Source organism: Mobula hypostoma, chromosome 18 (genome assembly GCF_963921235.1).
Source record: "Mobula hypostoma chromosome 18, sMobHyp1.1, whole genome shotgun sequence".
NCBI lineage: Eukaryota > Metazoa > Chordata > Chondrichthyes > Myliobatiformes > Myliobatidae > Mobula > Mobula hypostoma.
The window spans coordinates 4778158-4804470 of NC_086114.1; the positions used below are offsets into that span (position 1 = coordinate 4778158).

The following is a 26313-nucleotide window of genomic DNA, read 5'->3' on the forward strand; positions in this document are numbered from 1 at the left end:
CCCACAGCTACAGGATTGGTCCGAGTCAGCATGGATTTACAAAGGGGAAATCGTGCTTGACTAATCTTCTGGAATTTTTTGAGGATGTAACTATGAAAATGGACAAGGGAGAGCCAGTGGATGTCGTGTACCTGGACTTTCAGAAAGCCTTTGATAAAGTCCCACATAGGAGATTAGTGGGCAAAATTAGGGCACATGATATTGGGGGCAGAGTACTGACATGGATTGAAAATTGGCTGGCTGACAGAAGACAAAGAGTAGCGATTAACGGGTCCCTTTCGGAATGGCAGGCGGTGACCAGTGGGGTACCGCAGGGTTCAGTGCTGGGACCGCAGCTGTTTACAATATAAATGATTTAGATGAGGGAATTGAAAGTAACATTAGCAGATTTGCTGATGACGCAGTGTGGGAGGCAGTGTGAAATGTGAGGAGGATGATATGAGAATGCAGGGTGACTTGGACAGGCTGGGTGAGTGGGCAGATGCATGGCAGATGCAGTTTAATGTGGATAAGTGTGAGGTTATCCACTTTGGTGGTAAGAACGGGAAGGCAGATTATTATCTAAATGGAGTCAAGTTAGGAAAAGGGGAAGCACAACGAGATCTAGGTGTTCTTGTACATCAGTCACTGAAAGCAAGTATGCAAGTATAGCAGGCAGTGAAAAAAGCTAATGGCATGCTGGCATTCATAACAAGGGGAATTGAGTATAAGAGCAAAGAGGTCCTTCTGCAGCTGTACAGGGCCCTGATGAGACCACACCTGGAGTACTGTGTGCAGTTTTGGTCTCCAAATTTGAGGAAGGACATTCTTGCTATTGAGGGAGTGCAGCATAGGTTCACAAGGTTAATTCCTGGGATGGCGGGACTGTCATATGTCGAAAGATTGGAGCAACTGGGCTTGTATACACTGGAATTTAGAAGGCTGAGAGGGGATCTTATTGAAACATGTAAGGTTATTAAGGGATTGGACACGCTGCAGGCTGGAAGCATGTTCCCGCTGATGGGTGAGTCCAGAACCAGAGGCCACAGTTTAAGAATTAGGGGTAGGCCATTTAGAACGGAGTTGGGGAAAAACTTTTTCACCCAGAGAGTGGTGGATGTATGGAATGCTCTACCCCAGAAGGCTGTGGAGGCCAAGTCTCTGGATGCTTTCAAAAAAGAGATGGATAGAGCTCTTAAGGATAGTGGAATCAAAGGTTTTGGGGATAAGGCAGGAACTGGATACTGATAGTGGATGATCAGCCATGATCACAGTGAATGGCGGTGCTGGCTGGAAGGGCCGAATGGCCTACTCCTGCACCTATTGTCTATTGTCTGCCATGCTTTAGGACTTTGTGAAAGACACCAAAAATTGTTGAAATACTTTGTGTTGCATCAGTGTTCCTACTGCTGAGTATATTAAAGTTCAAAGTAAATAGAGGAGAGTGGGTCAGGAGAAAGGGAAGGAAGAGGGAAATCGGGGAGGTGAGAAGAGGTAAGAGGCTCGGATAAATATTCTGTGGAGGTTTGTGGCATATATGACTATATGATATATATGTACAATATCTGAAATACATCTTATGGAAATGTTTGATGATGAGCTTCAATAAAAAATAAGTTACAACAAAAAAGAAGAGCGGAGGAGGAGGGAATTTTATTTTACCAGAAGAAGTCAATGTTCATGCCATCAGGTTAGAGGCTACCCAAACGGAATATAAGGTGTTGCTCCTGCGCCCTGAGGGTGGTCTCATCTTGGTACAAGAGGAGGCCATGGACCAAAGTACATATATGTCATCATATACATTCTTGAGATTCATTCTCTTGCCGGCATTCACAGTCAGTACAAAGAAACCCAATAGAGTCAATGCACCTTAACAAGACGGGCAAACAACCTATGTGGTAGTAATGAGAAAAGAGCACGTACTGTGTGGAGAAGGTCCTCGGTATTGGTTGCCACCTTCTAGAGGTGCCACCTCTTTTATTTAGAGGTACAGCACGGTAGCATGTCCTTCTGATCCAATGAGCCCCTGCTGTCCTATTACATTCATGTTACCACTTGACGACGAGCCCGGACGAATTTGGAATGTGGGAGAAATTGAAACACCCGGAGAAAACGCGTGCAGTCAGTACAAACTCCTTACAGACAACGGCAGGAATTGAACCCGTGTCACTAATGCTGTGGTAGTGTTACACTGACTGCTCTACTACCATGCTGCCCCTTTGAAGATGTCCTCAGTGGTGGGGAGGGTTGTGCTTGTGATGGAGCTGGCTGAGTTTACAGCCCTTCGCAGCCTCTGGCAGTCCTGTCAGTGGACCTCCATACCAGATAGTGATGCAGCCAGTCAGAATACTCTCCAGCTTGATCTGTAGATGTTTGCAAGAGAAGGTCATTTCTGGCTCTCAGGGGTCTCTAATCCATATTGTTTTTCTCATTGCAGTGATGTTAACTCTTTGTATCTGTCATCGACGGAGCCGCCAGCTGCTGCCGAGTGGGCTTGTCTTCTGCGACCTCTTCGTGGAAGAGAACCAGAAGGCATCTGGAACCTTCTCTCCATTGTCCGTGAGATGTTTAAACGACGTGACAGTAATGCAGCACCTCTACTTGAGATCCTGACCGACCAATGTTTGACATATGAGCAGGTGAGACTCAGGCTAAGTTTAGACCATTGACTTTGCTCTCACTTACCAACATCTAGAACAAGCCTTCATTCATCACCCTGCACAGAAAGCTGGAAATTCTCTGGCAGGTCAGGCTGCATCTGTGGAGAGAGAAACAGTGGTAATGCTTCAGGCTGATTAGAACTGAAAACAAGATTAGAACAAACTGAAATGTAAAGGAAGATGAGAGAGCAAATGGTGAAGGTTGTTTCTGGGTGGAAAGTGGAGAGATTTAATGATGAGAATATAAAAGCAAGATGTAATGTTCAGGCTTTATTGGTGAGACCTCACTTGGAGGCATAGGAGTAGAATTAGGCCATTTAACCCATTGAGTTTTCTCTGCCAATCTATCATGGCAGATTTGTTATCCCTCTCGACCCCCATCCCCTGCCTTCTTCTCTTAACCTTTGGCACCCTATCATTCTCTTCTTTACGTGTACCCCATGACTTGGCCTTCACAGCTGTCTGTGGTAATGAATCCCACAGATTCACCTTCTGGCTAAGGAAGTTCCTCCTCAACTCTATTCTAAAGGGACGTCTTTCTTTTCTAAGGCTGTGCTCTCTGGTCCTAGACTGCCCCAGTGTAGCCAACATCCTCTCTATGTGCATTGAAAGGGGTTTGATGCAAAGTGCTCACCTGCGTTTGCGTGTCTGTGCTGTGGCACAGTGTTACAGTGGTTAGTTCTGCTTTTGCCCAGTTCTAACAACCCAGCTTCAAACCTCACTTTTAATACTCTGGTGCTGCTGTGCACAGTGCGGCTTGTTTTTTGCTTGTACATTAGGTTGCATATTAAGTGACTCCATCATGGGATCATTAACGTCTGATAGATCTGCGGAAGAATACCTGGTTTCCACTATGGGATCAGTAATGTCTGGTAGATCTGAAGGTGAACTGGCTTCCATTACGGGATCAGTAACGTCTGGTAGATCTGAAGGTGAACTGGTTTCCACTATGGGATCAGTAACGTCTGATAGATCTGAAGAAGGAGAACTGGTTTCCAGCATCTGTGGGTTTTATTTTCATTGGGTTGGCCTTGGAGGATTTCCAGCAATCCCCTATGGGAGTCCATTGTTTGTGGGTCACAAGCCCACTGGAGGCCCAGAGACAGTTTGTCCTGGGGTCGGAGGACTGTCTGTGTTGGTGGGTGGGTGGGTGGAAGGAGAAGGGACTTAGCTGTTGTTGTTTCATTGTTGTTGTTCTGCTGTTGGTGCTTGTGTTGTTCTGCTGAACATTGAGGGCATTCTTTGTTGGTTCTGGAATGTGTGCTGACACTTGCAAGCTGTCCCCTGGGTTGTGTTGGTTGTTAATGCGAATGTAGCATTTCAGTGTGTGTTTCAATGTCCACATGATAGATCCGAATCTGTTTGCGGCTGCCACCATGACTGCAGAAGGGTTAGTGTAAGATGTTTTTCCTGATCATGCCTGTCAGTTTAATCGCAAGGTCTTGCTGCGCACTCTGCCCAAGGGATCGATGTTCCGATTTCTTTCTGATTTCTCAGAGTGGATGTGGAGGGGAAGCCTCGCTCAGTGGGAGGAGTCTAGGAATTCCCAGAGGGTAGTGAATCTGTTCAATTTGTTGCTACAGAGGACAGTGGAGGACAAGTTTTTACTATACAGATTAACAGATTAGTAGGGGAGGGAAGGTTACAGGAAGAAGGTGGGGAATGGAGTTAAGAACAAAATAATTATCCAGGATTAAATAAACACAAGAGACTTTGCAGAAGTTGGAAATCCAGAGCAGCACACAAAATGCTAGAGGAACTCAGCAGGTCAGGTGGAAAGAAATGAATAGTCGACGATTCGACTGAGACGTTTCATCAGTCATGATTGAATGGTGGAATAGACTCTGGTTCGAATGGCTGAATGCTACTCCTACATCTTACCATCTTTTGTGCCTTTATTATGCCATTGAGCAAGGGGTCTTTGGACCCCAGGTTGGGAACCCCGGCTCTAAACCATCTCTGCCTTGTGGCTGTAATGAATTGTCGGTGTAAGACATGTTTCCCATGCAGCCTGTCAGTTCAATGGTCAGATCTCATTTACTCTCTCTACCCAGTCGGTTGACGCTTTGGTCTCTTTCCTCCTCAGATCATTGGCTGGTGGTACAGCGTCCGAACGTCTGCCTCGCATAGCAGTGCCAGTGGCCACACGGGCCGCAGTAACGGCCAGACTGAGGTGGCGGCTCACGCCTGTGCCAGCATGTGCGACGAGATGGTGGTCTTGTGGAGGCTCGCTGTCCTGGACCCCACCATGAGCCCCCAGAGGTAAACATTTCCCTTCATCTTAAGAGGCCGAGGGACCTCCAGTGACGGGAGAAGAGAACCCAGAGCCAAAGTTTTGGACTTGGAGATAAAGGCTGATATTTTATGCCTTTCATTTAGTAACATGACCAAACTGTATAAAATTATGTGGAATTTAAACTGATTACATCAGAATCAATGGAATTATTAAATCAAAGTAGGAAGCTATTTGGCATATCAAGTCAATCTCCTTGACCAGTTCCCTTGCCTTTTCACCATAATCCTGTCAATTATTCTCTCTGAAGTACTTGTCTAAATCCATCTTATAGTCTCTGGTTAATTATGTTCCACCGCCCGCAGAGGCAAGGAAAGCATTGTACTGCTTTGTAGGGATGTGGAAATGGATTCCAAGAAACCTCGTGGGGAATTGCATCGAACATAGAACATTATTGCACAGTCAAGGCCCTTCAGTCCACAGCCTTTTAACATGTTCTAAAATCAATCTAACACTTCCGTCCCCCATAGCCCTCCATTTTTCTCTCACCCATGTGCCTATCTAAGAGTCTCTTAAATATCCCTGATTTACCTGTCTCTATCATCACCGCTGGTAGCGTGTTCCACTTGCTGTGTATAAAAGGTCTACCTCTAACCCTATTCTTTCCTACAATCACCTTAAAATGATGCATCCTGGTATTACCCATTTCTGTCCTAGGAAAAGGGTGCTGGCTGTCCATTTCATCAATGTCATCAATGTCAAATCACCTCTTATCCTTCTTCACTCCAAAGAGAAAAGCCTGAACTTGCTCAACCTCTCCTCATAAGACATTTTCTATAATCCTGCAGCATCCTACTGATTCTCCTCTGCACCCTCTCTAAAGCTTCCACATCTTCCTATAATGAGGCGACCAGAGCTAAACACGATACTCCAAGTGTGGTCTAACCAAGGTTTTATGGAGCTTGCAATGTCACTTCGCAGCTCTTGAGCTCAATCCCCTGACTCATAAAGGGCATTTAACCACCCTATCAACTCCCAGTCAGGGTCAGAGCACTTGTCATAGCAGGTGCATCAGTAAAGACATGAGCATTGGGTAAGGTTCCGCCCACTTTCACCCTTTCTCTTTGTCCCCAGCCTCAGTGTTCGTGTCTTACTTCACAATGGCAATTACTTTTCCCTGTTGGCAATGGGTCTTAAAGAAAACACATGCTAAAAATTTGGTAACTGTCCCTGTGTCCTTTTTGTTTCTTTCTCCCTTGTTTTTAAACTACACAAGAGAGACCAGAGGTGGCTTACAAGAATGTTCCTGGGAACAAAAGGGTTAATGTATTAGGAGGATTTGGTGTCTCTGGACCTATACTCGCTGAAATTTAGAAGAATGAAGGGAGGGGTGGATCTCATTGAAATGGATTCAATATTGAAAGGCCTAGATAGACTGTGGAGAGGATGGTTCCTATAGTGAGGGTGTCTAGGACCAGAGAGCACAGCATCAGAATACAAGGATGTACCCTTTAGAACAGAGATGAGGAGGAATTTCTTTAGTTAGAGGGTGGGGAATCGGTGAAATTTGTTGCCACAGATGGCTGTGGAGGCCATCATTGGGGATATTTAAAGTGGAGGTTGATAGGCTCTTGATTAATAGGGGCATCAAAGGTTACGGAGAGAAGGCAAGAGAATGGGGTTCAGAGGGAAAATATGATAGAATGGTGGAGCAGACTCGGGTCTAATTCTGCTCCTGTGTCTTACAATTTATACTATATTTTAATTCATAATCTTGACTGATTGGCCTCCCTGCTGTTACAGGAGGAAGGAGCTTTGCACACAGCTGAGACAGTGGCATCTGAAGGTGATCGAGATTGTGAAAAGGGGACAGCATCGCAAGTTGCTGGACAAGCTCTTCCAAGGCTTCAAGCCTGCAGTCGAGGCCTGTTACTTCAGCTGGGAAGAGGCGTTCCCCATTCCGGGAATCACCTACAACAGTGCCGAGAAGAAGAGCGGCTTCTGTTGGGCCAAGGTGATGCAGCACAAGAGCACCAAGAGGTGTGGGGAGGCCCCGAGTGCCGAGGTGGCCGGTGAAGGTGGGGGCACCGGGGCGGCCAAGCCTCATGGGCCAGATGTGGTCAGCACCAAGGCATCCCTAACCGATAAAGGCCGGAGCCCGCATGAGGTGGTGGTCCGGCCAAAGGACAGTGGGGCCAAGAGGAAAGTGGCCTCTGAGACCACTCGCTGCAGCCTGGGCAGGCCAGTGGCAGATGGTGACAAGCCCACTTACAAACTGAGCACCAGCAAGTGCAAACTACCTCAGACGAAATTCCCGACCAGCAAGCATTCGGGAAAGCGGAGGACGAGCAGTGAGGACAGCTCGCTTGAGCCGGATCTGGCGGAGCTGGGGCTGGACGACGGTAATCTCGCCCTCGGTGCTGAGGCATGCAACACCTTCGACTTTGACGGCCCAGCCAGCAATTTCAAGGACCTCTACCCGGATGAGAGTGAAGGATTCTTCCCTGAGAGCTTCGAGCCTGAGGCAAACAGCGAGCTTGCTCAAAGGCGGGCCGCAGAGCAGGTTGAGGGTATGAGCGACAGGGAGATGGCCACCCAGAGCACAACCGACTCACCGAAAAGGCCAGCCCCAGAGGTTGCAGAAGACCCGGCTGTGGGAGAGGATGACTATCAGGTCTATTACCTCCCACAGGAGGAGGCCAAAGAAGAGGAAAAACCAGAGGAAAGCAATGAAGAGGAGCAAGACATCCTTGCTGGTTTAAAGCCCCTTGATCAGGAGAATCGAATGGAGGTAAAAGCTCTCTTTCATTTTGATAACAATTGTTTGCTTTTGATTTTCAGTATCAAGAACGTAGCAATTATGAGTTCAAATTTCATCATGGCAGCAGACAAATAACAAAAAAAAATAGTGTTATTACAAAAATTCAACTATTTGCACTCAGCCTGAAGGGGTGACTGTCCATTCCCTTCACAGTTGCTCGTTGAAGCACAGATTTCCTCCAGATTCTTGTTCAAGAATGTAGAAATAAGTTCAAATTCCATAATGGCAACAATTTCTTCTCTAGCCTCCCACAAATTTTGAGGATTCACTTAGTCAGCCCCTCAGGATTTATCCACCTTAATGCACGCTGTCTTCAACTACTGCCTTCCTGGTTCATATGCTTTTCCTACAAATTATCTCCACTGGTTTCTCTTAACCATGACTTTTTACTGTGTGAATTATCTGTTAAATAGATATATGACCACAAAAAATTAGATTAGATTATGAGGACACGTAGTCCTCTTTTATTGTCATTTAGTAATGCATGCATTAAGAAATGATACAATATTCCTCTGGTGTGATATCACAAAAACACAGGACAGACCAAGACTGAAAAATTAACAAAACCACATAATTATAACATATAGTTACAACAGTGCAACAATACCATAACTTGATGAAGAACAGTCCATGGCACAGTAAAAAAGTTCAAAGTTTCTCGAAAGTCCCACATCTCACACAGACGGGAAAAGGAAGAAAACTCTCCCTACCATGCCCGACCACAGTCCGACTCTGAGTCATCCGAAAACTTCGAGCCTCCAATCAGCCCTCCGACACCGAGTACCGAGCACCATCCCTATCCGAACGATTTGACCTCAGCCTCGGTCGCCAGCAGCAGGCAAAGCCGGGGATTTTGGGGCCTACCCTCCGGAGATTCTCAATCACACAGTAACAACAGCGGCGAACCAGGCATTTCAGAAATTTCTCCAAATGTTCCTCTGCTTCTCACTTCTGTCTTCATCAAATCAGAATTGTCCATGGCCCCTATTTAACAGAAACGATATCATTTCACCGGAGAGCTGCGCGCGCTGCATCATGCTGCCATCTTCTCCTCCCGCCAAATTAGTGTTAATATAAAAAAAATTCAACTATTTACACTCAGCTTGAAGCGGTGACTATCCTGACGTATACAGTTTAGCTAGATCTTCTAATATATAGAAAAAAGAACCACAACAAATTCAGTGTGGATCAAGTTACAAGCGCGTTTTATTTTTTTACAAGGGAAGCTCTACCTCCAAACGTTAAATTGTTTGGAAAGTAGCTTCAATCTTGCAACTCAGAACAAACCATTTTTCTACTTTTACAGAGACCAGTAATACATTAACTTTTTTTTATCTGGATCCACCTCTGGTTCCAGGCATCTGTTCTTTCATCAATCCAGTTGTCTTTTGAGGCTTCTTCCCCCATCACAGCTGTGTCCTGTTTTTCTCTGTTGTCGAAACAGTTGTAAGTACACTTACTGCCTTAAAACACACACAGACGTCGTGTAAGCCTCCATCCAAACCAGCAAAGCACTCTGGGATCACACAGGTTCTATTTTGTCACACTACAGTTTACAAAAGTTATACATTCATAAAAACTTCAGGGTTACAGATATATTTCCACAGTTCATTCCCTTCTCTATTGCTGCTTGAGTTCCTCCAGCATGTTGTTTGTTGCTCCAGATTCCAGCATCTACATTTTTTGTGTCTGTTGTTTACTGATGCCAGTTGTGAAATTGGACCTCTTTCCCAGCACTCTGCAACGTCATTCTGAAAGCCCATACCTACTGTTTCCTGCAGTAATCTAGCAGTCTGAGGCAGCATAGGCACCACGAAGGTGGTCTGCATCACAATTTTCCATAATCTGAATCCATGTTGTTTACACATACGTCTAAAAATGCAGGATGATAAAATAATTTGTGTTTAAAACATAGAATATAGTAGCACACTACAGACTGTTCGGTTCATGATCTTATAACCAATCTTTTAACCTCACTTAAGATCAAACTAACCCTTCCTTCTACATAGCCCTCTGTTTCCTTGTCATCCATATGCCTATCTAGGAATCTTTAAAATTCTCCAAATGTATCATCCTCTTCCATCCCTGGCAGTGCATTCCACACACCTACCACTCTCTGTGTTTAAAAACGGCCTACCTCTGAAATTCCCTTATACTTCCCTCCAATCACCTTAAAGTTACGAATCCTTGTAGTAATCATTTCCACCCGGGGCCAAAGCCTCTGGCGCTCCACTCGATCTATGCAATAGAACTAGACATAAATAAAGACTGATAAACAACCAATCTGCAGATCAAAAGAAGACAAATAGTGAAAATAAAAAGATGTGTACTGTATATATTTAAAAATGTGTAAAACCCTGGTTAAGAACATGTTTTATTGTACTATACAGTTATACTGTTGGGGATTTTATTTTCTGAAGTTTTTTTGTAAAACACAGTATGTTCTGGTAATCTAATTTTACAGTCGAGCATTTCGTTTTCTGTTGAGATAATGAGTCATTTGATTAGCTTAGGAATGATGTATCGGCCATTCAGGTTTGTCTTCATACCATTCTGTCTATTGGGAGAACATGGGTTTTTGTGTCTCTTTTGCCGGAGTTGGGGGAGAAGTGAGGTGTGGAGAGGAGCACGATGGAAAATGCTCGTAGGACCCTGCCCAAAGGACAGAGACATCATAAAACAACTTTGTGCAGTCAAATAGTTCAATGGAGGAAGTGCCAATTCTTTCGAGTTAGCCAGTTAGTCGTAACAGACTTTGAGGAAAGTTCGAATCGTGGCTGGTGCTTTCCACACAGAACATGGGTTCAGCTCTGTGAGTAATTAAAGTGAAGCTCACAACTACACAGCAAGGAGCTCTAAAGTTTATGTGCACATCATAGAGTGGTTTAACTGTAATGGGTCCTTTTTCTGTTAACTGTTTGTTAAAGTTGAAGTATTTGTAAACACTTTGTTTATGCTGGTGTAAGATCCGTTATTTCCTGGGGAATGATAACTTTGTGCATGGTGAAATATTTGTTTATCATTCACTATAACTTTCATTCTCTTGATGAAATAGTCCAACTTTCCCGTGTGTTGAACCCGAATCATACTGACCCTAGACATGTGTTGTTTATTGGAAATGGCCATCGCACCATTAACCATACATTGCTGACTCACATGGCCGTGAGTCAGAGATAACTACCGAGCCTAATTTATTATAAGACACTGTGAGGGGGTTACATAAGTATTTATATATAATAAATAAATTTTTTTAGGCATCCATTAGTCTTGCGAGACCATGGATCTGCGCCTGGAAAGTCTTCACTCTCCAGGGCGCAGGCCTGGGCAAGGTTGTATGGAAGACCAGCAGTTGCCCGTGCTGCAAGTCTCCCCTCTCCACCTCACCAATGTTGTCCAAGTGAAGGGCATTAGCACCCATACCGCTTGGCACCAGTGTCGTCGCAGAGCAATGTGTGATTAAGTGCCTTGCTCAAAGACTTAACACGTTCCCTCGGCTGGGGCTCGAACTCACGACCTTCAGGTAGCTAGTCCAATGCCTTAACCACTTGGCCATGTGCCAAATAATAAATAAAAGTATATGTGTTGTATATGAACATGTAAACACATATGTTCTCAATATTAGTACTGCAGACATGAGTTGTAGAGTTCTTAAAAGCGCGTCTGTAGGTTGTGGAATCAGTTCAGTGTTCAGGTGAGTGAAGCTATCCACGCCAGTTCAGAAACCTGATAGCTGAAGAGTAGTAACGGTTTCTGAACCTGAGAGTGGGACCTAAGGCTCCTGTATCTCCCCCAAACCTCATGCTGTCTGGTGCGACCTGCGGTCTGGTCGGTGCGATGCCGGTGTAAGTTAACGCTCTCTTCTCCAGGTGCTGTTTGCCTGTGCTGAAGCACTTTATGCGCATGGCTACAACAACGAAGCGTGTCGACTGGCGATTGACCTTGCCAGGGACCTGCTGGCCAATCCTCCGGATTTAAAGGTGGAACAACCACAAACTAAGGTAAGAAAGCACAGCTTGTTTGATTGTTTCTAACCTTTTGACCTGTGATTTAGGAGGCAATTTAGGAGATTGAGGGTCTGGACCTGTTCCCCCTTGGTAAGTTGGCTTGTTATTGTCATGTACTGAGTGAGGTACAGTGAGTCGAGGAAGCATAAAACATTGCCTCATTAACTTCTAATGGAAAGACCTTGATACCGGAGTAGGTAGTCAGTGGTGGAATGGGGAAAGGTCAGCAGGGTTAACGGGGAAAGGTCACTAGGGGGCACAGGAGAAAGGTCAGAGGGCAAATGGGCAAAGGTTGACAAGTGGAACAAGATAGGCCAACAGGGGAATGGGGAAAAAACGACAGATGGAACGGGGAAAAGATGACAGACAGAACAGGGAGAAGTCGACAGGTGGGATGAGGAAAGGTCAACGGGCGGAATGCCTTGAACTTCCTCATGAGTAAGGAAAATGATGGTGAAGTGATGGCAGTACAGGCCTTCAACTACAAAGAGACACAGGATGGGACCAATGGGATAGAACCAGGTACTACATTTTATTAATTGGTTATGAGTCTTTGCAACCAGATGGGTGTGAACCCTTAGAATCGACTATTGTCACCGCTGAGGTTGATAAAGATTTTGTACTTGTGGAAATCAAGGGATAGAAATGAGGTGAAGGGTCAGTCTAATGGCTAACAGGTTGAATAGTAGACTTAGACTTGAATGTCCGGCTCTGAGACTTCTTAATACCCTGCTGCCACCCAGCACACATGTACCCACTGTCTGAATGTCCTCCTACCCTCCCTGCCCCTTCCCCCCCATCCAACTCACCAACACACTCCTATCCTGCACTTGTCACTTTTCATCTTTTATTGCTGCTGTTTCACATATTCATATGACTGCTTGTTTTATTACAATAGTGACAGTAACATTACACTGTCTTACGAAACATGCACCTCACACTTTATGTCAATCTCCCGGCCCTGTTATTTTCTGGCTGTATGCGCTGGATCGTAACTACCTCTGCTGTGTGTGACTGTATGTGCTGTGTTTTGTACCTTGGTCCCAGAGGAACAATGTTTCGATCAGCTGTATATACGTGTATGGTTGAATGACAATAAACTTGAAATTGAACATGAATGAACTTCTCCTGCTTTAGGTCAAAGTGCTTTATCTTACCTTAATGCCGCTGTGTTAAATTTTTTATTCACAAACATTGAATTGCTACCAATGTGGGTTTCTCTTTCAGGGCAAGAAGAACAAAGTTTCAACTCACAAGCAGACGCTGATTGCGACTAACACGCTGGCTAAAGCTGCCTTCTTGTTGATAGTTCTGAGTGAAAGACTGGAGCTCCACAATCTGGCTTACAGCATTGGCATGTTTTCCCTGGAGCTGCAGAGACCACCAGCGTCAACAAAAGCACTGGAGGTAAGCTGATTTAGAAGGCAAACATTGTCATGGACCTTTGTAGAGAATCACAGAGTCAAGGAGCTGCTCTGTCCGAGACATGGAATGTAAGTCATGCTGTGACCCGCCTTCTTCTGTCCCGTCCCGCATTGTTTACCTTCTGAAAGTGAAAACATGGCTTTATTTGTCACATTACAGTGAAATGCATCACTTGCATCAAAACCAACACAGTCCGAAGATGTGCTGGGGCAGCCCGCAAGTGTCACTATGTGTCCAGCACCAATGTAGCATGCCCACAACTTACTAATCCTACAAGCCAACTGAGAAGCCACCAACAGACAACTCCTTAGGACAGGGGATCCCAACCTCTTGAATGCTATGGACCAATACCATTAAGCCAGGGGTCTTTGGACCCCAGGTTGCGAGCCCCTGTTTTAGGACAACATCGTACTTGACTCAAGTGATCGCCCTACCACTAATTGTAACCGGTATGCCCTGAGAATGTGGCAGGAAACTGGAACACCGAGAGAGGAAGCCAACGCAGTCATGGGGAGTACATACAAACTACAGGCAGTGGCGGGAATTGAACCTGGATCGCTGGCACAGAAAAGTGTTGTGCTAACCGATACGTTACTGAGCATCCAACAGCAGCTTATCATGAGATTATTGCTTGCTGTTACTTGAAATGACAGCATTTTAGTAGATATGTGGGCAGGTGACCAGAACTGTATCTAATACTCTGCCTCACCAACATTTTAGAGAATTTCAACATAACATCCCATCTCCTCTGAGTCATATTCCAGAACCAAAATAGTGGGCAGTGGTCTTGCACCTTCTAACAACAGGATTGATTTTTGTCCATGGATGAAAGGGAAGTGATTCTTGAAGATCACACCTCCAGAGCCTTCTGTTATATCCATGAAATACATTCAGATACTTAATATAATCCATACAGTCTGTAAAATGAAAGTCTTAGAGATTTTATTTACTGTGAAAAATGCAACAGCAAAAATGACTTAGTAAGGAAATTTTTACTTTTCACGTTCTGCATAAATTACTTATCAAGATTCTGTATGTTGTGAGGTTCATTTGCTGCATGGAAAGGTATATATATGTTCTGATGAAGAGACTCTGCCCAAAATGTCTACTGTTTATTCCTTTCTAGAGTTGCTGTTTGACCTGCTGAGTTCCTTCAGAATTTTGATTGTGTAGCACCAGGTTATTACCCCTCAACTATCAGGCTCTTGAACTAGAGGGGATAAATTCTTCTCAGGCTTCCAGCCAGGTATAGGTATTGATATTAACCAACATTTCAATGACAAACTCTACCGTCCTCTTCAGGGATGATGCGTGGGCATGTCTAGTCTGGTGGTATTTATACCCTCCTAGTTTGTCCCTCCTGATTGGTTAGTCCTCATCCAATCAGGTTTCTGCTCTCCCACCTTGCTTACAATCAAATTCCATTTATTAGAGCAAGACCTTTGTCTTTGTTAAAATTCTTTCCCTCTAGTTTTATCTCAATGGCTTCCTTTACCAGGCAGTCCCAAAAGCCATTGGCACAGCATAGTAGTTTTCTGCCATTAAAGTCATTGCTTTATTTGTCACATTACAACCATTGCGAATGCAGTGTTCTGCTACCACCAATTTCTCCAGGTAACCCAAACAAATATACCTCCTGTGCTCCTTGATGCAGGTTTCCACCGTGTGTCCTGTCTGGCCGATATATGCTGCTCCATATTCACAGGGAATCCTGTAAACATCAGCCAAGCTGAGTTCCAGGTCATCTTGACCTGCATAAGCTGTGACTTGAGATTCTTTATGGGTTTGTTAATGGTACCAATCCGGAACCCGGTGATCCTTCCAGAAACCATGGAAATATTGGGAAGACAGCCATTAAGGACGGGTTCCTCCTCATTGTCAGCTCTTTTTAAGGGCCTGATTGATTGCCTTCACCTTACAACCGTCCTGTAGGAATGTCATGCGTAATCGTCTTATTTCCTCAGGAAGACTGTCCGGGTCTGAAATAGTTTATGCACAGTTAATCGAAGTAGAAAAACCACATGTTTGGATGTATACTGTTCAGATGGTTGTGGAACTGTTGGAGTGTCTGGAGTCCATGAGTCACACTACGAAGGTGTCATTGATGTATCTAAAGAAGCATTTGGGGTGTAAGGGCGATGAACTGATTCTAATATGACAGGAACTGGGTGGTAGCCTCGGACATGGTGTCTATTGGAAACCCACTCACACGGACTTGTACATCAACAATAATGGCCACTATCACGCCTCCCAGTGTAAAGCGGTTCTTTCGACTTTGATTGTTGAATTGAATTGACTTTATTTCTTACATCCTTCACATACATGAGGAGTAAAAATCTTTATGTTACGTCTCCATCTAAATGTACAATGTGCAATCATAGTAATTTATAATAATTAGAACAGTTAATGTAACATAGAAATACACTTAAATCACCATGAGTTCATCAGTCTGATGGCCTGGTGGAAGAAGCTGTCCCGGAGCCTGTAGATCCTGGCTTTTATGCTGTGGTACTATTTCCCAGATAGTAGCAGCTGGAATAGATTGTGGTTGGGATGACTCAGGTCCTTAATGATCCTTTGGGCCCTTTTTACACACCTGTCTTTGTAGATGTCCTGAATCATGGGAAGTTCACAACTACAGATGCGTTCGGCTACCTTCACTACTCTCTGCAGAATCCTGCGATTAAGGGAGGTACAGTTCCCATACCAGGCAGTGATGCAGCCAGTCAGGATGCTCTCAATTGTGCCCCTGTAGAAAGTCCTTAGGATTTGGGGCCCATACAAAACTTCCTTAATTGTCTAAGGTGAAAGAGGCACTGTTGTGCCTTTTTCACCACACAGCTGGATTTTACAGACCACATGAGGTCCTCAGTGATGTGGATGCCATGGAACTTAAAGTTGTTTACCCTCTCAACCCCAGATCCATTGATCCATAGGGGTTAGCACATCTCCATTCATCCCAAACAACCAACTCCATTGTTTTTGCAACATTGAGGGAGAGGTTGTTTTCTTGACACCACTGTGTCAGAGAGATGACTTCTTCCCTGTAGGCCACCTCGTTATTGTTTGAGATAAGGCAATCAATGTAGTGTTGTAGGCAAATTAGCAGATTAAAGCTGTGGGTGGCAACACAGTCATGGGTATACAGGGAGTAAAGGAGGGGACTTAGTACACAGCCCTGAGCGGCTCCTGTGTTGAGAGTCAGAGGGGTGGAGGTGAGGGAGCCCATTCTTACCACCTAGTGGCGATCTGACAAGAAGTCCAGGATCCAGCAACACAAGGCAGGGTCAAGACCGAGGGCTCTGAGCTTCCTGTCGAGCCTGGATGGAATTATGGTGTTGAATGCTGAACTGTAGTCCAGGAACAGCATTCTCACATAAGCATCCTTCTTCTCCAGATGTGTAAGGACGGTGTGTAGAGCTGTGGCTATTGTGTCATCTGTCAATCGATTGTGCTGGTAGGTGAATTGTAAGGGGTCCGGTGTGGGTGGTAGCAAGCTGCAGATGTAATCCTTGACCAGCCTCTCAAAGCATTTGCTGATTATTGAGGTGAGTGTGACAGGACACCAGTCATTCAGACATGTTACCTTCGTCTTTTTTGGGTACAGGGACAATGGTGGATAATTTGAAGCAGGAGGGCACTCTACACTGGGAGAGGGAGAGATTAAAAATGTCTGTAAACACACCTGCCAGTTGTGCTGTGCACATCCTGAGTACCCACCCTGGGATGCCGTCTGGTCCCGCAGCCTTGTGACTGTCCACTCGTTGGAAACATCTGCGTACCTCAGCCTCAGAGATGACCAGGTTGCAGGTTGTAGTGGTGGCTTTCCTCGGAGACTCAGAGATAGCGCTATCGAACCGAGCATGAAAGCGATTGAGCTCAGTTGGGAGAGAGGCCGCGATGTTGGTGGCAGTACTAATTTTGGCTTTGAAGGCTGCGATGGTATGTAACCCTCACCACCGGTCACGTGTGCTATTCGTTGTGAATCTTGACTCAGTTTTGTCCCTGTATTGTTTCCCCCGGCTGGTGGTGCAGTGACATCAGCGCCGGACTCTGAAGCGAAGGTTCTCGAGTTCGAACCCAGTCGAGCCGCTCCCGGGCACGCTTTCCATCTGTGCTGGGGCTGGGTTGAGCGTCGAGCTGGCAACTTGGCCTCGTAAAAAAAATGCGCTGTGAGAAGGACGGGGGAGGGGGTGGTGGGGGGGGGAACCACTCACAGAATCTTTCCTCCAAGACAACCACTTGAAAAAGTGGTCGCCGAGGCTCTGGCAGAGTGTGGCACAAAAAAAACTTGTTTCACAGCCTTCATAGCTTTGAACAGATCGCAGCTGCTTTTCTTGAGCTCCTGTGTGAAACGTATATCAGACCCAGAGGGTCTCCACGAGGAAATAAGACAATTACACACGACATTCCTACCGAATGGCTACAAGGTGAAGGAAATCAATTGGGCTGCTGGAAAAAATCAGGAAAGCTAACAACGAGGAGAAATCCATTGCTACTGCTTGTCTTCCCTATGTTTCCATGGTTTCTGGAAGGACCGCCAGGATCCTGAAGAAATACCAGATTAATACCATCCACAAACCCGTAAAGAAGCTCAAATCACAGCTTATGTGGATCAAAGATGACCTGGGACTCAGGTTGGCTGGATTCCCTGTGAACGCAGAGCAGCGTATATCGGCCAGATGGGACGCACGGTGGAAACCCGCATCGAGGAGCACAGGAGTGTATCCGTTTGGATTACCCAGAGAAATCAGCAGTAGCAGAACATTGCGTTTACAATGGCCATGGGATTGACTTTGGTGACACAAAACTACTATGTCATGCCACTGGCTTTTGGGACCGCCTGCTAAAGGAAGCCATTGAAAGAAAACTAAAGGAAGGGAATTTTAACAAAGACAAAGATCTCACTCCAGTAAGAACTGGAATTCAATTTTAATGAAGATGGGAGAGCGGAAACCTGATTGGATGAGGACTAAACAATCAGGAGGGATGGACTACAGGGTTATAAATACCACCAGACTTGACATGCCCAGGCATCATCTCTGAAGAAGATGGCAGAGTTTGTCTTTGAAAGGTCGATTATAATGGATACCTGTACCCAGCTAGAAGCCCGAGAAGAGCTTATTTGTCATATATGCCAAGAAAGAACTAGATCTTCTTTCAGAGGGGATAACTTCACACAACTTCACTTGCCCCATCACCGAACTGTTCCCACAAACTAAGGATTCACTTTCAAGGACTCTACCTCTCATGTTCTTGATATTTATTGTTTGTTTATTTATTATTATTATTTCTTTCTTTTTGTACTTGCATAGTTTGTTGTCTTTGTGCACTGGTTGACGCCCAAGCTGGTGTGGTTTTTCATTGATTCTATTATGGTTATTATACATTTATTGAGTATGCCCACAAGACTGAATTTCAGGGTTATGCGTGGTGACATATATGTATTTTGATAAGAAATTTAATTTGAACTTTGAAGCAGAGTCGGATGAGTACTTGAGGGGCTTCAGCATAATGGTTTACATACCCCTCTTTTTAATTTGTTTTGTACTTGCCAGTTTGTTGTCATTTGTACTCTGGCTGATTGTCCATCTTGTTGTGTGAGGTTTTTCATTGACTCTGTTGTCTCTCTTTGTATTTACTGTGAATGCCTGCATGAGAATGAAGTGCAGGGTAGTATATGGTGACATACATATACTTTGATAATAAAGTTAGTTTGAACCTTGAACTTTGTGTTACACTGGATTTCCAGCATCTGCAGAAGCTCCTGTGTTTATTATTAGGGAATAAATATTGTAGGTATTGTAGTTCATAAATTGTAAACAGCTTTAAATTCTAGAGTTCTACATTGGAAATAACTGTATTCTAGTACTGAGCAAGAGTGCTTTCAGCTGTATACATCTATGCTGCCAAACAAAGCAACATTCCTCCGCACCAAGGCGCACAACACAGTACAAATAACTCACAGACAGCACAGAGTAATATTATCACAAATAAATTAACAAACAATAAAGTATATTCCAGACGACTGACATTTAGCATAAAGTGCACTTACAAGTTAAAAAGTAAACAGTGTAATGCTACTGGCGCTTCATACATGATTAGACCCGGGTAGTGTCAGGGAGTTCACTAGTCTTGTGGCCTGGGAGAAAAAGCGGTTTCTCATCCTAACAGTCCTTGTCCTAATGCTGTAATATACCTCCTGCTTGATGCTAAGAGGTCAAAGAGATTGTTGGACAGATCGGAAGGATCATTGACAATGCTAAGGGCTCTGCGTACACAGCGCTCTTGATAAATATCTCTGATGGGTGGAAGAGAGTCCCCGATGATCTTCTAAGCAGTCCTCGCAATCTTTTCTAGTGTCTTGTGGTCAGATGCCTTGCAATTCCCATAGCAACTGGTGATGCAGCTGGTCAAGACACTCCCCTGGTACTCACCGGTATTCACCGGTACTTTCAAGATTCAGGATTATTCAATGTGATTTCCTGCACGCAAGTGCACAACTCCAGATCTGATGCAGTACAAAAAGACTACCAAAGATAAAGAACAAATAGTAATAATAAATATAATTACATTAGGTGACTGACGGGAAGTAATAAAGTTGTGGTGGTGGAATTGATGGAGGTGTTGATCAGCCTTGCTACTTGGGGAAAGTAACTGTTTTTGAGTGTTGGTCCTGATGTGGATGCTATGTAGCCTCCTCCCTGATGGGAGTGGAGCAAACAGTCCAAGATCAGGGTTGTTGGGATCCTTCATGATGTTACTGACCCTTTCTACATGTCCTTGATGGTGGGTCGGGCGGTGCCAGTGATGCTTTGGGCAGTTTTGACTCACTGTTGCAGAGTCTTCCAGACCACCTCAGTGCATTTTGTCTGCCGGTGCATGGCTATCGCAGATCACCATGCATTCAAATAATTTCTCTAAAATTGGAAGGAAAAAGTTGATTGCAGGTTCTCTGCCCAAAACGTCGACTGTTTACTCTTCTCTGTCGTCACTGCCTGGCCTGCTGAATTCCAGCATTTTGTGTGTCTTGCCAAGGGTAAAGCTGCTTGGGTTGCTGATCCTGCATTTCCTCTGTGAAGTACAAGTCCCCTTTCCCTGCTTCCTTCCCACATCTTCAGAGGCATGGACCAGTCAGTCATAACTGGGGTAAGTCATTCTACTGGAGTGCCATTGAAAGTGTCCTGTCTGGCTGCACCATTATATGGGATGGAAACTGCAAGGCATCAGGCCACAAGACCCTACAGAGGATAGTAAAAACCACCGAGAGGATCACTGGGGTGTCCCTCCCCACTAGGTGTGTCATTTACCGGAGCATTGTATATGAAGGGTCTGAAGTATTGTTGAGGATCCCTACACCCCACAGTCTCTTCGACTCACTGTCGTCAGGAAGGAGGTACGGGAGCATCAGGACTAGGACTGCCAGTCTGGGTAACAGCTGCTTCTCTCAGGCTGCAAGACTAATGAATACCCTGCAAACACCGAGGTCTTATCACTTGGATAGCGAGCTGTTTGCTGTTTACTGTTTACCTGTGCTGAGCACTACATGCATTTTGAACAATATTTTAATAAATTATTTGTGGTAATATTTCGTTTTTTGTGCTCTGTGATGTATGTTGGTGGGTGCACCATGCTCTGGAGGAACACTGTTTCGTTGGTTGCATACATGTACAGTCAGATAACTTGAACTTGATAACTAGAGAAGATCACAGGTCAGGTACAAGTTGGAGCAGCGTTTGTCTTGCTCAGTGAGAGACGTAGCATAGGGACAACCTTCTGGCCCATTAAATCTGTGCCAACCATCAACCATACATTTTCAAAGTCATAGTTAAAGAGAATCTATTAATATAGTATATACTGTGTTCCTTAAGTTTGTTATAGCCAGGGGTGGTAATGGGGATAAGCTCTCACTACCGATTAAATGCTCGCAATGGTGTGCGCCTCAAATAGCTTCTGACAACCAGGTCTAGCTCCTGGCCTTCACGTGTGGCTTAGCTACTAAGCCCGGCAGAACCATTTCTACTGACAGGAGAAAGGATAAAGGCTAGGTTACTGGCCCCTTTAAACCAGTCGCTTCAGGCAGATGGGACTCGTCAGCCGTGGTTGACAACTTATCTAAGAGAAGGAAAACTCTGATCTCAAACCTCATGGGGCAGGCTTTGGGAGTAAACCCCGAGGGAAAGATCCGGAGCTGGAGTCCCTAAGGCAGTCCTACATTGAGTTCAATGCTGACCGGCAACTCCTGTGATGCTGTTGGTGCCAAACTGTACTGGCCTCCGCTGTTCCTTTGGGTTCTCAGATGCATGGCGAGGAGGAGCTCGCTAGATGGGCAACAGCTTGCTCTCCATATTGTACTGCCCAGGCTTGTGTATCTAGAGATCTGGGACACAATATCCCTGGTCAACCCTGACTGACGAGGCCTCACTCACTGTGTATGTCACCATATACTGCCTTGAGGTTCATTGCCTTGCAGGCATTTCACAGGGAAATAAAGAAATGCAATAGAACTGATGATTATTTGGTGGGAGTACAACTAGAAGTCATGGGTTAAGGGTGAAAGGTGAAAAGATTAAGGGGACCATGAGGGGAAGCTTTCTTCACTCAAAGGGTTGTGAGAGTGTGGAATGAGCTGCCAGCGAAAGTGGTGTGTGCAACATTTAAGAGGTTTCCATAGCTACATGGATGATAGAGGTATGGAAGGCTGTGGTGTTGGTGTCGGTTGATGGGAATGTCTTGACATAGACTAGAAAGGCCAAATAGCCTGTTTCTATGCTGTACTTTTCTATCACTTAATGAAAAATAGACTTAAAGAATGACAAATAACCAAAGACAAGTTGTGCAAATAAAAAATAAATAATAGTAGTCCATTTTCTCTCTCATCCCCAATCTCTTGCCTTCTCCCTGTATCCCTTCATGCCCTGACTAATCAAGATTCTTTCAATCTCAGCCTTAAATATATCCAATGATTTGGATGCCACAGCCAACTGTAGCAGTGAATTCCACAGATTCACCACCCTCTGCTTAAAGAGATTCCTCCTCATCTTCGTACTACAGGGTGGACTAACTTTGCACAAAGTCCAATAATGCTGCAGCAACTTTGGCCAGGTGAATAGCAAATGCTGCTGTTACCCAAGCATTGATGTTTACTTTGCCTCCAATGGGTGGCACAGTAACGTAGAAGTTAGTGCAATGCTTCACAGCGCCAATGATCAGGGTTCAATTCCCGCCACTATCTGTATGGAGTTTGTATGTTCTCCCCGTGGCTCTGAGAGATTCTTCCAGATGCCAAGGCTTCCTCCCATGTTCCAAAGATGTGTAGGTTTGGGTCAGTAAATTATAGGTCATCCTACACTGGCGCTGGAAGCACTTGCGGGCTACCGCCAGTGGATCCTCAAACTGGGTTGCTCATTGACACGAGCAACGCATTTCACTACATGTTTCAATATTTTTATCTACGTGTGACAGATAAAACTAAACTTTCTAATGTTCCAAAAAAGGCAGAGTTTTAATCGGCTTACTGTTGCTTTTTCCTGCCCAGCCTGCTGTCCGCCCCTACAACACCTTCTGTTACTCCTAATGCCAGGGTCCTCTCCACTCCTGCTCATAACAACTTTACCGATCCAGGTCACGCCTGCTGATCTTGGCACTTTGACTGGGTGGTGGCTCAATGCAAAACCAATGCATTTCACTTGAATAATTAATCCTGTTCAAATGAAGAACGTGTGTCCAAAGCCCTGACCAGCTGGAATCCTGCAGAGATCCCATCTTTTCTCTCAGCTATCTCATGCTGTGGGAATTTCGAAGCTGCTTTCCTCATTCCTACTTCCTGGGATTAATTCATCAACTGTTTTTCCTGGTATTTTGGTGCTTTGAAAAATTAATGTTTGGGAATCGTTCACACAAGAGATTCTGCAGATGCTGGAAATACAGAGCAACACACACAAAAAATACTGGAGGTTCTCAGCAAGTAGAGCAGCGTCTGTGAAGGGGAATAAACAGTCGACGTTTCGCACTGAGATCCTTCATTGGGACATAGTGTAGACATAGATGAGGAAGAATTTCTTCAGCCAAATTATGGTGAATCTGTGGAGCTTCTGGCCACAGGAGGCTGTGGAGCCCAAGTCAATAGGTATATTTAAGACTTTGATGAATGGTCTCAGCCTGACTATTTAATTTAAAGTAAACTTTTTATCAAAGTACGCATATGTCGCCATATGCAACCCTGAGATTCATTTTCCTTGCAGACATTCACAGTAGAACAAAAGAATACAATAACAGCAATGAAAAACTACACACAAAGACTGACAAACAACCAATATGTAAAAGAACACAAATTGTGTGCAAGTATAAAATTACATAAATAATACTGAGAATACAAGTTGTAGGGTCCTTGAAAGTGAGTCCATAGGTTGTGGAATCATTTCAATGTTGACATGAGTGAGGCTATTCACGCTGGTTCAGAAGGGTAATAACTGTTCCTGAACCTGGCGGATGTGGGACCTAAGGCCCCTACAACCTGCCTGATGGCAGGAACAAGAGGAGAGCTTGGCCTGGATGGGGGAAGTGGGGTTCTTTGATAATGGGTGCTTTTTTTCCTGTGGCAGTGCTCAATGGTGAGGAGGAATGGGGTCAGGACTGCTTCTTCCCCTCTGTAGATGCTGGCTAATGGGCTGAGTTCCTCCAGCATTTTGTGTGTGCAGCTTGGGATCACTCTGTTCAGTGATACTGCTTTGCTTTGCTGTGGCGATCAGTGTTCATCCCTTGATTGGCCTTGAGAGGATTCATGACCTCCAAATGTGAAATGACGACGAATATCCTCAATTTTTTCCCTCCTATCCAGGTTAAACTTGCTTACCAGGAATCGGAAGTTGTGGCCTTGCTGAAGAAGATTCCATTGGGGATCGTAGAGATGAACACAATCCGGGAAAGGGCAGAGCAGCTGAGAGAGGGAAACTTGTGTGATTACAGGCCAGTCCTACCACTCATGTTGGCCAGTTTCATCTTTGATGTCCTGTGCACTCCAGGTAAGTGCCTGGGACTTTGATCTGCGCTCTGTGCAATGACATAGAACGTACATTTAGCAATGGTAGCGAGGTTTGAGAGGTATTTACACAAGCATTGTCATTGCCAAATAATTGGACTTGTTCCTCATTACTCTATATTTTACTTGTGCACGAGGAGCTCAGCATGGCCCATCACCGACGCTCCCTCTAATTTGTAATGACCTGTGTGCGCAAAAATCTTGTGCCGTGCAATCTTTCGAAAAGTGACATGTGCGCACTGAGTAATTTCTTCAATAAGAACAGTATAAATAAGCCAGTTCTAAAATCTGCAGACAAATCATCACAAACTCCATGTTGTCAACACCGTCTGCATCAGAAATCCGGAAAACGAAATGTGATTGTGTACGATCATGATATATACTTAACATGCCAATGAGGCAGATGGCGACAACCTTTTGTGTGCAGTTTAAATTCCTTTGTGCATTAGTAGCAAAAGATGTTTGCATAGACACGCCCAGGGAACATTGCCTGCCACCATACTGTTCTAAATTCTGAACAGAGAAATGCCAGTTTTGTACAGAATTAACTACCGGTTATAGATATTGACCATTTGGTAATCTTGTGTATGTTCAAATTCCTTACTTGCAAGAACAATCACCATTCACAATACAAGTGTTAAAAGTCAATAGAAACTACAAGCTGACAACCGATGATGCTTTGAAGTTATTAAGGTAATTGCCCCTAGTTGGTGTGTGTGCCTTGAATCCTTCTGTTATATCCTTATCTTGTCTTGGTATGCCGAATGGCCCCACCCCTGCGGTGTGAAGGGAAGCTATGCTCTTCAGAGATGTTCTTAAGACTGTTCTTGCCTGGACATTATTCTAACCTTTGCCTTGCCACACCTTCCACAACATGACGAGGCTGTGAATGGAGGGATACGGACCACAAACAGGCAGGTGTTCAATTTAATTGGCATTGTGGTTGACACCAACATCGTCCTCTGAAGTGCCTGTTCCTCTGCTGTGCTTGCTACTGCACTGACACAGGCCATCAAGTCCATGTAGGTGTGTATGTGGCACGGTAACCCCATCACCCCCACTCCCACCTCCAAAATATAATTCTGCTGCTATCTTCCACTTGGGTGTATCCAGCTCCTCCTTAAATGCCGTTGCACTGTGCTGCCTGTTGGGACGTGACTAATCATGCCGAGACCAGTTCGTCAGTGCTTGAGTTGACTAAGCTCAGTACTTCATGCTTTGGTAGCGAGTACCTATGACTGTGCCTCTGTTGCCAGGGAGCTTCGTATCCGGCTGAACACTGCTAAAAGGGATGGGGAGATCCAGGGATTGTGAAAACCAGGGGATGGAGAAGTATGGGTGAATGGAAAGATCCGATGGGTGGAGAGATCCAAGGGATAGAGAGATTTTGGATCTAAGGTGTCTCTGGCCGGTACTGTTCTACATACTATGTTGATGTTTGTAAGCGTTGTCTCACTGCATCCACAAATGCTTTGCGTGCAATGGCAAACCTTTGAGTTGTCATCACCGTTGTATTGTGGGAATTATCCCCCTGTGGACACAGCAAGCAATTTGTATGTAAAATGTAAGGAGTATAGACGGAGTAAATGCAAACAGGCGTTTTCCACTTAGGTTGGGTGAGATGAGAACAACTAGAGGCAATGGGTTAAAGGTGAAAGGTGAAATATTTAAGGGCAGCATGAGAGGAGATATCTTCACTCCGGAGAGTGGTGAGAATGTGGAATGAGCTGCCTGTGGGAATAGTGGATACAGCTTTGATTGCTACATTGAAGAGAAGTTTCGATAAGTACATGATGAGAGGGGTATGGAGGGCTGTGGTCTGGGTGCGGCTTGATGTGAACAGGCAGAGTAACAGTTTGGCATGGACTAGATGGGCAAAAGGACCAGTTTCTGTGCTGTAGTGTCCAATGACTCTATAACTCTGTTCCGGACAACGAGATACAAACATTCACGTTACATGTGAGGGGAGGCCATTTGCCCCCCCCCAAGCCTGTACTGCCATCCAATGTGATGGTGCTGAGTGGGCTTTCTTTATTCTGTGGCCGAGGTTACTGGTGTCCCTGATAACAGGAACTATCAGCTTCGCGTCAATCCCATTTGGTAACACTAAACATTTTGAGTTTGAGAATGGTGAGGAGAGTCCTGATGCT

At 44.9% G+C, this 26313-nt stretch overlaps 1 protein-coding gene across 4 annotated transcripts in view; it reads left to right on the forward strand.

Moving 5' to 3' along the window:
• Positions 1 to 26313, forward strand: part of zswim8 (zinc finger, SWIM-type containing 8) — a 187452-nt gene that overhangs the window by 99522 nt on the left and 61617 nt on the right. For all 4 annotated transcript variants that reach the window (XM_063070363.1, XM_063070365.1, XM_063070364.1 and 1 more), the window contains 6 exons: positions 2417 to 2618; positions 4726 to 4901; positions 6676 to 7663; positions 11560 to 11691; positions 12925 to 13104; positions 23963 to 24146. In XM_063070363.1, the coding sequence (XP_062926433.1) occupies positions 2417 to 2618; positions 4726 to 4901; positions 6676 to 7663; positions 11560 to 11691; positions 12925 to 13104; positions 23963 to 24146 (1862 nt within the window). The remainder of the gene's footprint in view (positions 1 to 2416; positions 2619 to 4725; positions 4902 to 6675; positions 7664 to 11559; positions 11692 to 12924; positions 13105 to 23962; positions 24147 to 26313) is intronic.